At 37.9% G+C, this 14,301-nt stretch overlaps 1 protein-coding gene across 9 annotated transcripts in view; it reads left to right on the forward strand.

Annotated features, from left to right (window-relative positions):
- LOC107680700 (forkhead box protein P1-B-like) overlaps positions 1–14,301 on the forward strand; it is a 220,939-nt gene that overhangs the window by 157,138 nt on the left and 49,500 nt on the right. For all 9 annotated transcript variants that reach the window (XM_016476714.1, XM_016476713.1, XM_016476722.1 and 6 more), the window contains one exon: positions 13,648–13,785. In XM_016476714.1, the coding sequence (XP_016332200.1) occupies positions 13,648–13,785 (138 nt within the window). The remainder of the gene's footprint in view (positions 1–13,647; positions 13,786–14,301) is intronic.

Here is a 14,301-nt window from a genome sequence, read left to right on the forward strand (position 1 = left end):
TAACGTTGACAGCCCTAATATATATATATATATATATATATATATATATATAGTATATTAATGTGTTATATTAATGTACATATTTCAAAATTTATTTAAGATTAAAAAAAATCTTTATACATGAAATGAAAATGCGATTTTTTCAATGTTTAAATATGGTCATTTGTTTTTTTGTTTTTTTTTGTTGTTTTTTTCTTTGCTGTCATTGAAATGTTTTGATGACTCCTCCAAAAATAGTGTCTGACTCAAAAAGGACCCACTCTGAATCAATCACAATAGCACATAAAGAAAACAACGTTCCCCCACCCACTTCATTTATGTCGAACATCACCAACAAAAGCTCATGTTTTGACTGAAGGCAAAGCCGCAGCAAAGCACAGACAGTGAAGGCACAGTTTTCGTTAACGTATCAGCGCACAATTAATCAAACAAGATCTGCTTGATATTAAGCGGACTCGTGCCATAGTGCAAGTTGCTAAATGTGCGTATAGTCTGTGGCATCTGTAGTGATTATCTGTTCCTCCAATACCTTTGCCAAATATCAACACCGCACATGAACTGTACTGAAACTGCTGGCGTCATGATAGTCAGAGGTCAGAGATGACTGTTGGGTCTCTGCTCATTCATTAATAGAAGTGACATTCAAGATGTGTGCACCTCTGTGAGTGTGTGGGTCCTTCAAAATGAAGGTTGTTGCCCACAGCACCAGCTGTTTTCTGTTAACATCACACCTTTTCTGCTAACGCCCGTCTAACTAAACAACAGATTACATTTAGTCACAGGACAGCATTACAAATGAGCTTATTTAGATCTGCGTAAAGGTCTAAGAACGCTCTCAGAGCAAGGATATCTCCATCATAGTAGTAGTGCTAGAACCCGTCAGGTCTGTAGTGGTTTTGCGATGACTCTTCACAAGAGGGTTCGTATGACTGTGTGGCTTATCTCGAATCAGTTTCCCCTTGGCCCTGTGTCACCCTGACAGTCATACAGGGAACTGCGGAGCTGATCTGAGATGGAGCGCGTTATTGTTTGTGTGTCAGTCTCGCGAAGGAGTCAACCTGTGCTTTCCAATTATCTGTAACAAGACATAAATGAATAGTGTTGGTTCTGTGACTCAAAGTGATGGAGTGAATAAACAGCAAGATCTATTAGACGGCTTGGATAGAAAGAGTATGGGTAATTATGGCGTACAGGCCCGAACACAGCACAGATAGATGGGGAGAGAGCGAGAGAGAGAGACAAGAGGAGGAGGCTTGAACTGTATGTCTGCTAAATTTATCATGAGCCCTTTGGGAGCAGTGAAATGAGAACAGTGGCCTATTACTGCTAAGAAGGTGTTTTATTGAGAATATGCCGACATTCTGCCCAGGGGAGACGGCATAGGAGAGGGGGTATGGCCAACTGGTGTGTGTGTGTGTGTGTGTGTGTGTGTGTGTGTGTGTGTGTGTGTGTGTGTGTTAGTTCATGTGAGCAGCTGCATGCGTTATGTGTGCATACTTGCACGGCTGCTTGCCTTTTTGCCCTTGCTTGAGCATGTGTGCACACTTCTGAGAGTATTTGTCAGGGAACCAATAAAATATTTAATTATTCACTAAGGTACGTCATGTATAGACCTTTATGTCATGTATAGACAGCTGATATCTGATGGGCTACAGAAATTGTTGTTTACAGCCTTACACTACAATGTTTTTGGACACATGCAACATAAATTCCACTATTTGAATATAATAATTATTTTATGTCGTTGTTTATGTCAAAGAAGAGTAACGTGGTATTACTTTGTGATACCACCAGATTACTTATTTATAAAGGTATTACTTCTTTAAAAATTGAATTTATTTATTTTTTAGCAATAAACAAATCTGAAGTAATGTATATATAAATATGATTTTTTTTTAAATAAGTATTTTTTTTTGTAAAATTCTATTTGATTGGATAAATGTCTTATTTGTTATATTAATGTCTTATTAAGGCAAGGCAAGGCAAGTTTATTTATTTATTTAGCACATTTCATACACAATGGTAATTCAAAGTTCTTTACATAAAAGGATGTATTAATGTAATTCAAAATATTAAAAAAATAAATTTTCTTGCCTAGATATCATATTTTCTTAATTATGATAATTATTTAGTATTGCTGTTTCTCAAAGTACAGTACCATGGTATTTATTAGTTTGTGATGCGACCACAGTACTTTCTTATATGGTGTAAATTTTAACTGGCATATATGTATTAATTATTAATTAAGCATTTTCCCTCAATAAACTCCTGATTTGCTGCTTATTAATAGTTACTAAGGTAGTTGTTATGTTTAGGTATGGGTTAGGGTTAAGGGATCTAAAATATGCATGCCTTATTCATGCAGAAGAAGGCATTAATATGTGCTTTATTAGTATTAATAAACAGCCAATATGCTAGTAATATGCATGCTAATAAGCAGCTAGTTAATAGTGAGAATTGGTCCTTAAAGTGTTACCCATTTATTTATCTATTTAGTAATTTAAATTTTTGTAATTTAGTAATTTTAACTGTAAGAAAACAATATTATTAATGTAATGCAAAATCTAATAATAAATAAATAACCTTGCTGAAATTTCTTGCATGCAAAGAAAGCAAGAAAGCATTTCCTTGCTTTCTTGGGTGCAAAGAATTTGCAATTATTGTGTCAACTATTGATTAAGTCAGTAAGGTTAACCTTTCTCTCTGGATTTTGAACAATATAAGGTTTGCCAGTAGGGGGCGAAGCAACTTTTCTGTGTTTTCCCCCTCTTTTTAATAAAAAAAAGTGTGAGAAGGTGGTGATGTTTTAATCACTTGCTAGCGCTGGGCACTTATGTTCTAACCGTTTGCAGCAGAAGTGGGGTTGCAGTGTGTTATTTTATGTTGGAAATTAGTGGATTTGGATTGGAGGTAGACTGTGAATTGAACCCACACACAGAGTCAGTCTGTGAATGGAAACAGCAACCTTTTCCATATTTAAAGTTTGTGACTGGTCAAGTAGTTTAAAAGGTACTCTTTTAATGACTGTAACATGTTACATTTATTGTAAAAATTTTATGTAAAAAGATATTTTTTCATATATTTATTTTATAAAATGTATTATTTATATGACTGTCATTATGTTTAAAATAAAATGAAGGATTAAATCCTCCCTTTTTTGTTATTAAAATGAATGGCCAAGCTTGTGTTACCATAAACAATTCCACTTTTATAAGAACAATAACAACTTGTGGAATCTCTTTGTTTTTCCCCTCACTCTTTCTCTCTGTCAGATAGTGTTTGCTTTTCTGTTGTTTAATTAAAGGGTTTCTTTTCTTCACCCTTCCATTGTTTCACCGGCACGGACAAAACCTTTACTAGGGTCAACGGGTTAACAGCCATCAACTGTGCTGCTTTTTTCTTTTTGTTTTGTTTAGATCCTTTTTGTTCTCTCTTTCTCCCTCTCCCTCTCTCCTTTTTTTTATAGGGTCCCACACAAAGGCATTGCTTCACCTAACCCCCTCCCACCCCAAACACGCACACACACACACACACACACATGGCCTGCGGCGGCCCCTGCCGCTGCTTGTGTCCCCATTTGAATTGATTATGTTTAGAGGGCTGCTTGTGATTGGTGGAGAAAGGGCGTGGTTGATTGGATAGTTTTGTATCTTGTCAGCTAGGGAGCAACCTAGCGCGTGCAATCTGTCTATATCCCCGGGAAAAAGGCTCGAGACGCGGCAGCAGCACACAAGCTCGCTGTAAACGCCTCTCTCTCTCTCTCTCTCTCTCTCGCTCTCGCTCTCTCTCCTTCTCCACTCCACGACTCGTGTCTTCTCATCTTCCGCGATCCTCCAAACGGCCCAGCTTCTCTCTGTTTACCCTGCCAGCCAAATGGAGTTTGTCAGGTTTGTCAATATGATTGATTCTGTAATTTTTCAGTGAAGGAGCTGTTTCTGTTGCCGTAGAAAAGTTTTACAATGCAATACGTCTAGGGGAAAAGGAAGAGAGGTTGATTTCTCCACATGCTGTTTGTATTAGTTTCTATCATGCTAGTTGGTTAGGAGATGTGTAAACACTGTGATGCGATTATAATTTGCTGTTTGAAGCTTCTCTTGAGTTGCAGTTTACAAGCGCAGAATTTTAATGTGAGGCTTTTGTTAAATGTTATTTTGTGTTGTACATTTATGTTTTTAGTTGAAAACAATTATAGATTTGCAGAAACTTGTGCAGCTTTTTTTTTGTCAAAACATTTTTGTAAAAAGGTTTTTAGATTGCACACAGTGTACAGTGTTGGATTTGTTGGTATTTTAAGTTAGATTGTTTAGTTTTGTATTTTATTCTGGTGAAAATGAGTGGTGTGTGTGTGTGTGTGTTGGGGAGGGTATGTTCCCCTTCATGGTTACCCACATTTAAAAAGGGGCAGGAACACACTCTGATTTGACACTTGTGTCATGGGCCCTCGTTTGTGTGTGCGTGTGTGCACGTGTGTGCACAAGAGTGTGACCATTCACATGCCAGGAGTGTGATCATTGAAACTAAGGCAAAGTATTGACACTCTCCTGTTGTTTTTGTGGGCTGTTAATTTCTTCACTTGCTTGTTTTAAATATATGTATGCTGTAAAATAATCATTTGATATTTTATTGATGCATTTAAAGAAAATTATTTAAATGCTGATGTTCAATAATCAGGATGCAAGTTTCTGGTCGTCATCATTATTTAGTTTGTGAAGTTTGAGACTCAAGGTCGGTGGGGGTTTCGGTACGAGGATGGCAGGAGAGGATGGGGAGAGGTAACGACGGGACGTGTGGAAAGTAAAGGCTAAACAGGGAGCCTCGCGGAGAGTAATGCCGCACAGCTGTGACCACCGGGCCCCTTCGTTTAGAAAGCACGAGAGAGGGGTGAGAGCTGATTGGGCTGACAGTTTGTAATCAGACTTGATTTATTGTTCATTAGTAGTGCATTAGGGCCCGCTCTGGCTGGGGCCGAACTGCATTTATGTTGTGCCCTGACAGGCCGTGAGCCTGCCAACACCTGTCATTTCTACCGCTCGACGCGTATTAGCAGCGACGACAGTGTTGGTGTGTGAGAGAATATTCACGTGTGTGTTTACGTGAGATGGCAGAACAAGCAAACTGTGTGTGTGTGTGTGTGTGTGCGTTGAATAGATAGTTCCCATAGGAAAGTTTTTTTTTTTCATCAAGAATAAGAGGAAGTAAAGAGTTGGGGGGTTTCTGGTCAGTCGTTCATGCAGCTGACCTCTTTCACAGACATCTTGCTCTACATTATGTGGTAAGAATCGAGAATACTTTGGTGATAATGACACACGGCATTACCAGCTGTTCTTTTCTGTTGTCTTTTTCCTTCATTCTCCCACAGAGGAAAAAGATAAAGAAAACTTTTGCTTGTTTTTTTCTAAAGATGCATTTCTTCTTCCTTTTCTTGTACTCGGCTTCCAGCAAGCACACCAGGTGAGCATCCTCTCAGGAAGAAGCAGTGTAGTGACGAATTGCTCCAAAAGACAATTTTATGATATATAGCGAAAAGAAAAAAAAAAAGCTTGCGGCTGCTTCTTCGACTCACATCTGCAACTTTATACTTTGAAAACTAATTTTAGAATGGAACAGTATACCTTTTCTTACCTTTTTTTTTGTAAGTTTTGATTTTATTTAACAAATTACAACAAACTCATTCTTGTCTTCTTTTCAGTATTAGCTCACATGCTAACAGTATCTCTAACCCAATATTTATCAACCCTGGTGACAAACATCACAACATGGCCAATCAAAACATGAATCGCAATTCACCAAAGACTTCATGTGATGTCATGGGAACACGGATTAGCGTTGTCGTCGTTAGGCGTTGTGCAGAATGGGACCTCTCCCATGCGAGGATGTGACGACCATTGTCTCGAGTAAATTCTCAATTTGAGGAGGATTTGTGCAACTGATCTTAATTAAATCTCCACCGACTCCAATAACGCGTCTGAAGTAGGGCTGCACGATAAATCGCATGCGATATTTAATGCGCATCTTATGAGTAAAGCCGGTTCTGTGTAGTTAATGCTGCTCAATGTGAAAGCCCACAGGTGATGGAGATTTACCGCTGATTACAGAACCGGCTTTCTGACAAGATGCGCATTAAATATCGCATGCAATTTATCGTGCAGCCCTAGTCTGAAGGCATGCGCGACGTTGCGTAACCTCGCTGAGCTGGTAAACCATAAATCATATCAGCAGGATGAGTAGAGCGAGAGAGAAAGAGGGAGGGAGGAAAGGGCGTTAGGGTGTAGTGGAAAGGTGTAAAGTGGTCGAAGGCAGTTTTGTCGACACCATTGTTTTTAGTGGCACATGTCAGACTGGGTTGAGCAGGCGACATTCAGCGGTCCCACTTTGTGACAGTATTTTAGTGTGTGTGAGGAGAATCATGTCAAGGGTCACCTGGGGTTGCGTTGTGGAGAGAAATGATTATTGCTGCCAGTTACGAGATTATCGCCACCTCAATGACAAATTTACCAGTGGGAAGCTCTTTGAGCCTTTATTTTTGTGAGTTTGGGGCATGTTAGTTAAGGAATCATTGGGGTAGCTAATTGGTTTTTATGATAAATTGTAATTGTAAACATGTGTACTGTTGATGAAGAATAGCTGTTTAATAGTTAAAGCTTGATGAAAATGAAAATATTAATAATTTTTTTAGTTAAACAGAACTACGTTTAGCATCATCCTTTGTGGCAGCACAACAATAAATATTACATTTTAAATAATAATAATACATTTGAAATATATTTTTTTATGATGCATTGCTAGTGATATTCCTCATTTGTAAGTTTCTGCTAAATGTAAATAAATAGATTATGCATTTATTGCACATCCTTTGCTTTTTATGTACTTGCACTAGAACTAAACAATCAGCCTTTGCTGGAAAGTGAAAATGGGAGAAATAACTATGAAATTGTCCAAAGCGCCCATTTAATTCTGACCGCAATCACTTGAGCGCGTATCACATCATAATTACGATTTCCAAACTCTTAAGTAGGCACTTTCCAGGAGAACTTGAAGGCAGTAGATGTCAAGGGTCAGGATATATTTAATATAAAATATAAATATAAATTCAGGTTGCTGGTTTTCATTAGGTTGCATCCTAATATGCAGAAAGGTGAGAAACATCAGTAAAATATTTTGAATCTGGGTTCTAGTTTGTGTGCTTATTTTTTGTATTTATCCGAGGCAAACACTCATCGGGGCACGACACATGCCCGTGACACATCCATAATGCACCCACCCACAGTTAGTGCGTGAGATCAAGTGAATATCCCCAAGCATCAGCTCAGAGGGTCCTGGGGCTGATGGTCCACCCCTTCGGGACACCCACCTGCAGTGGGGTTGAGTTAGTGTGGGAAAGGCAAAGCTGAACCTCATGCTCTCCTTCGCCCTTGCTTGTTTGTTTTACAGCAGAGCAGGCCAGCTCTGCTGAGAACTTGTTTGTTTGTGGTTTAGAAGTTAATTAAAGCGCGATCTGGATTTTTGTTTTTACAGTTGCCTTGAATGGGCCGCTTTCCCCCCACAGAATCTGCTCTGTAAATGGGCAGAAAATGTGACTATGATTATCCTGTTTATGTGAACTGTAAACGGGCTGCGAGAGAGCCAGTGCGAGGAAGAGGGAGTGGATTATCTACGCTTCTGCCCTAGAGTGTTTTTGTTTTATAATAAAAACAATAATAATAATAATTGTACGTGCATGTTTTCATAAATGCATAAATATTAGACAAGAATATCTCCATTTAATCCATTAGGAATTGAACATTTAGTTCTCAAACTGTGTTTTTAAAACGTTCTACTCAGATTCACCCTTTTTATTTGCTAATTTTTTTTAACTACTTTTTACATTTTAAACGAAACAAAATTTCTTCATTACAATTGAGCATTCAAATAAATAATTACACCATGCATGCAATAAGAAATATTTTTTTTCCGCGGCACGCCGTGGCAAATGAGCGCACGGACAATGCTATTCCCTGTATCTCTGGACAAGGTAAAGCAAGAGGCTTCAAACAGACCAAACCTCTGATTTCTCAAGGGCTTGTTATTTTGTACTTCTCAATTCTATTTGATGTCCTGACAAAACAAGATGACACTTGGGAACTGGCATTAAAATTTGATTTTCTTTTTTTCCTGCCCTCTTTTTCTTTCTTTCTTTCTTTCTTTGCAACCTGTTTCCGTGCGGCCAGTTCAATGTACGGGATGCTCTGATTGAAGTTGCCCCCCTTCACTCTTCATCTTAATTGCCTATCTCTCTTTCCCCCTCTCTCTCGTTCTCTCCGTGCATGACATTTTGCTCTCTCAGGAAGAATGCGTTCTTCATTAAGTCAGTATCAGTGTTTCTGAGGTTCGTCAGGTGTGTGTCAGATGCTTCCTCGTTAGAGCTGTATTTTTGGATGCCGTTTCCTTCTTATAGTCATACTGAAGACGAGCTGGACGGTGGATTTGACTGCTAGGCTCAAATGAGCTGGATCCGCAGCTGCGTCCAGTATGCTTGATCTCCCAGCTGGCACCATTCTGTTGTTGTATATATTGAGATTCAACACCTTCAAGTTAAATCAAATTTAATGATTAATTTTTATGCCCATTAATGTTGGCAGTTTTATGTGTGATTGAAAAGGCAAAGTGATTAACAGATGTATTTTGCATGATTATTATTTTTTGTTTTGTTTTTGTTTTTCTTTGTCTTTTAAAATCTTTTTCAAAAATTACAAAAAATCTATATGTTTGACTTAAATGTTTGACTTTTTTATTTTTATTTTTTTTTTACATTTAACAATATCTTGACGTTTTTGATATTTAGTGTGAGGCTTATTATTAATTTTTGCACATTGCAGATGTTTGCATGTGTTGGCATGTAAATGTTGAGTGTACAGCATATGATGTGTGCATGCGTGTGTGTGTGTGTGTTTTGGGTAGGGCCAGTGGACAGCAGGCCTGCGCTAGCACATTGCCTACAGTCACATAGCAGCTGTTTGTGTATGTTACAGTTTGAGTGTGTGTGTGTGTTAATGTGCTACACTCACACCTGGCCTGCACCTCTCCTTAGCTAAATTCATAACCGTCAGCTTTCTCCAGTTTGCTCACTTTCCTCCTCTCCTAACAATTCTTTCTTTTTCTGTGCAAACAAGTCTTGTGCTTTTTAAAACTGTCCAAATGACAGCTGAAATATGCATTCATAAAATTCCTTGTATCTCGTTTAACCAGATATCAAGCGATATGTCCGTTTACCGCAATTCATAATAATAATTTCATTTCGCACACTTCCACAATTACGGCCAGAGGAGAAGAGCGAACAGCTCTGAGCAGTAAGAAGCTTCATTAAGTCAGTATCAGTGTTTCTGAGGTTCGTCAGGTGTGTGTCAGATGCTTCCTCGTTAGAGCTGTATTTTTGGATGCCGTTTCCTTCTTATAGTCATACTGAAGACGAGCTGGACGGTGGATTTGACTGCTAGGCTCAAATGAGCTGGATCCGCAGCTGCGTCCAGTATGCTTGATCTCCCAGCTGGCACCATTCTGTTGTTGTATATATTGAGATTCAACACCTTCAAGTTAAATCAAATTTAATGATTAATTTTTATGCCCATTAATGTTGGCAGTTTTATGTGTGATTGAAAAGGCAAAGTGATTAACAGATGTATTTTGCATGATTATTATTTTTTGTTTTGTTTTTGTTTTTCTTTGTCTTTTAAAATCTTTTTCAAAAATTACAAAAAATCTATATGTTTGACTTAAATGTTTGACTTTTTTATTTTTATTTTTTTTTTACATTTAACAATATCTTGACGTTTTTGATATTTAGTGTGAGGCTTATTATTAATTTTTGCACATTGCAGATGTTTGCATGTGTTGGCATGTAAATGTTGAGTGTACAGCATATGATGTGTGCATGCGTGTGTGTGTGTGTGTTTTGGGTAGGGCCAGTGGACAGCAGGCCTGCGCTAGCACATTGCCTACAGTCACATAGCAGCTGTTTGTGTATGTTACAGTTTGAGTGTGTGTGTGTGTTAATGTGCTACACTCACACCTGGCCTGCACCTCTCCTTAGCTAAATTCATAACCGTCAGCTTTCTCCAGTTTGCTCACTTTCCTCCTCTCCTAACAATTCTTTCTTTTTCTGTGCAAACAAGTCTTGTGCTTTTTAAAACTGTCCAAATGACAGCTGAAATATGCATTCATAAAATTCCTTGTATCTCGTTTAACCAGATATCAAGCGATATGTCCGTTTACCGCAATTCATAATAATAATTTCATTTCGCACACTTCCACAATTACGGCCAGAGGAGAAGAGCGAACAGCTCTGAGCAGTAAGCAGCGGTATCCCTCACTCCTCTTAAGTGCTGCTGATATAGTGGCCAGGATGATATTTTTCAGCTGAAGTGCTTCTCTTCTGCGGCAGGCCTGTCTTAAAGTGATTCCAGCTCATTCACCAGCGGATTAAATGCTAGTAGTTACAATGATCAATAGGTTAAGAGGAGGCCCATCCCTCTCCCCACTAATGACCTCAGTGGTAATGGGCAGTAAAATGTGAGCTGTAATAGCCTTTCCGCTAGGGCTGAGGTTTGGTAGAAGTGGACACATACACACATTCGTGCAGTAAATGAGGGTGTGAAGTTGGTGTCAGTGTGTCTGTAAGGTGTGGATTTAAAGGGTTTAATTGGAACAGGCTGGCGTTGTGATTTGTCATGGCCCGAGAAGTTAGTACATTTTAGTTATTTCTTTTGCAAAGCATTTACCTTTATGTCAAATGTTTTAAATTCTTTATTTGGTAGTTGAAACTGTTATAAAATCTATTTTAAAAAGTTGCTTGGTTTTAAGAATGGTTCCAACCTTTACAAATTATTTTTTAAAACACAAATTAGTAAAAATGTTTTGTATGTTAGTAAAAAAAAGTTTCTTTTTTTTTTGTATGGTAATTTCAGTTAAAGGGTTAGTTCACCCAAAAATGAAAATTAGGCTGTGTTTTACTCACCCCCGAGGCATCCTAGGTTTATATGACTTTCTTCTTTCAGACGAATCCAGTTGGAGTTATATTAAAAATTGTCCTGACTATTCCAAGCTCTATCATTGCAGTCAGTAGCTTGCGCCAACAGTTGTACACGGAGCAGCTCCGGGCGGATGGCGTATGAGTTCAGTGTTGCGCATGCGCCAGTGAGTCTTGTGAAAACCAACGTTTGTTTACCAGATTTTAATCGTGTGAGACATTTTTTTATGGATGGGCACTTTTTATTTCACTTCTTTTGGACTGAAGCACTGCAACACCCGCTGACTGCAATGATAGAGCTTGGAATAGCCAGGACAATTTTTTATATAACTCCAACTGGATTCGTCTGAAAGAAGAAAGTCATATACACCTAGGATGCCTCTGGGGTGAGTAAAACACAGCCTAATTTTCATTTTTGGGTGAACTAACCCTTTAACTGAAATTACCATACAAAAAAAATAAACTTTTTTTTACTAACATACAAAACATTTTTACTAATTTGTGTTTTAAAATATAATTTGTAAAGGTTGGAACCATTCTTGAAACCAAGCAACTTTTTAAAATAGATTTTATAACAGTTCCAACTACCAAATAACGTTTTTTTTTTTAAAGCGTTATAGTTAGTTTCTGAATTTGACAAAAAAAAATACAGAGTTTAATGCAATTTGAAATGTTTAAGTTGTAAATTTGTCTTTATTTATACATTATAATTAAGAAAAAAGTTCAAAACCAAATTCAAAAGTAAAGTTTACTCAAAACCAAAGATCTCTCAAACATTTCAGAAAATTTTACAAAAACAAATTGTTTGTTTAAATGTTACGTTGTAAATTTAAATCTAATCAAGTCAAATTAAATTAACTTGAGTAAAAAGATCAGTTACTCTTCCAAACTTTAAATTTCAAAAACTATGTAGACATATTAAATAATAATAATAATAACAACAACACAATAAATAACACAACAAAATTACTAAATCTTGAACTAAAATTAAAATGAAAACAGAAAATAAAAACTAGTTTATAATATTCATAAAAACTATAATAGTATCTCTATGATAAAGTAACACTGCAAAGTATACATTTGAATTTCTTTGCCAAGTATAAATGTGCCCGTGCCTGGTGTCTGTGCGTTTTAGCTTGTATTGTCTCACCACCCACCCGTCTGCCTCTCTGACCTTCAGAATAGTTCATCAAAATTAGTGGCGCTGAGAAACAAGGACATGAGTGCATAATGACTGTGAAATGAAGAAATCAAGGGGTGCAGCCTATGCAAATGGTGCGCTAAGTCATGTGAAAAATGGGTCGCATATTAAGACGTAAAACCCGTGTGTTGGGGTGCGTGCGTGTGTTTTACTTTGATCCAAGCACCACATATCCATTTTGGTGAGGAGTTTATAACACATTAAACCCTTTCTTTGTAACATTGTGTGTATTTAGGAAGTTCTTTAAAGGTTTTCTGTTTTTTATTGTTATATTTAGTGTGGGCTGAAATAGGCGGAGACAATGTGGAGGTTAACCCCGGTCCTTACAGAGAGAACAGACTCAATTACATTCATCAAGACGGGAGTAATTCAAATGCGTGTCAGCGGTTCTGAATCAGATGCAATTGGGGTAACCTTGGTGAAGGGAGACTGTCGCCCTAATGTCTGGCCAATCAGGAGCAGATGTGAGACATACATCTGCGATCTCACACACGCTCACTAAAACACGCTGGGGATATGTTAACAGTTGCAAATGCCCGCCGCTATCAAGTTCAGCACAGACGTGGTTTGTCACCCAATGTCACAAAGGAGATTTTAATGACGTGGAGTATCTGACACTGAGACACACGCATATACTGTATTCACGCAGCCTCTACTCTAATTAAAGACCCTTGTCAACAGCACGAGGACCCTCTCAATGTCCTCACACCTCATTTTACTTTCCGGCCATAATATGTTCATCTTTTTTATTCTGCTTGAGCTTGTTTGAATGCCCTTTAATGTGTGTTTTGATATATTTTTTTAGAGAGGGACTGTTTTTTTCCATACTCGTGAATTGTTTTTGACGAACTAACAAAGAACACAGTCGACAGCACATCCTGCATTGATTCGTGTTAATTGATATTCAGCGATTTTAAGTTTATGTACATAACGTTATGGTACACCGAGAGAGTTGTGACCCATTTTAGTGAAGTATCGCAGGGACAAGACGCTTCACACTGATGAAAGGGGGGTGGGGGGACAATCATGAAAAAAATGAAAATACAAAACGTATTCACACAGTCACATGCAAAACATGGACAGCACTCCAGGATAATGGCCAGTGGCCTTGTCAGTGGAGTGGGACGTTTGATGATGGGGACGTTCTGTGGTTGTCCGAGTGTGTTTGTGTTTGTGTTTGTGTGTGTGTGTGGTGTTGGTGTTTCTCTTTGTATCTTTCAGTCTCCCATCAGTCAACACAGCTTTGGCTTCTCGTATCACTGGTTCTGAAAGCTCCTCAGGTGGTTTTAGAGAAGCAGATCTTGATCTCATAGCACATTCATCTGGTGACAGGTTACTGACAGGACATGTGATATGTTATCTTTAGTGTATGTATTGTGAGTATTGTGTGATTATCCAATTGTCATTGTATTCATATGTCTGTCCTCTTCCTGTGTTTGTGTAGGTCCCAGTTTCTGTTGCTATGATGACACCACAGGTCATAACTCCTCAGCAGATGCAGCAACTCCTCCAACACCAAGTTCTGAGCCCACATCAGCTCCAGCTGTTACTGCAGCAACAACAAGCACTGATGTTACAGCAGGTACGCACTCTTGTTCTGTTTCAGAGCATATACATTTCTTCTGTTCAAATATTACTCAGGCTTTGGCAAACAAACAACAAGCCATTGAGGGTCTGTGTGTCACAATGGGCACAATGTGAAGTGGAGTTCAATAAATAAATTAGTAAAAAAAATAATGAATTAATAGTCTGAATAAATAATTTGGAATAGATTACGATGTAATATGTTATAGTCATAATGTAATTTATAATCTTGTAAATTAGCAACAACAGTAATACTATGAAAAATGTTGCTGGTATTAATAACATTAATTTTTAATTAGATGATTTAGATAATTATCATAATATAATTTTTATAATTATTGTTATTATTATTATTAATATCACCATCATAATAATACAATAAAAATGAATACAGCAGGTAATATAGTCTGTCGTAGCAACATGTCGGGTATATTTCAACACAGTTCCCTTTCAGTCGGTCACTCCCGACGTCACGTCGGCTGACCGACGAAATTGGGATCTCGCTTAGAGAGAC

The sequence above is a fragment of the Sinocyclocheilus anshuiensis genome, unplaced genomic scaffold (assembly GCF_001515605.1).
Source record: "Sinocyclocheilus anshuiensis isolate Anshui unplaced genomic scaffold, SAMN03320099.WGS_v1.1 scaffold396, whole genome shotgun sequence".
NCBI classification, from domain to species: Eukaryota; Metazoa; Chordata; class Actinopteri; order Cypriniformes; family Cyprinidae; genus Sinocyclocheilus; species Sinocyclocheilus anshuiensis.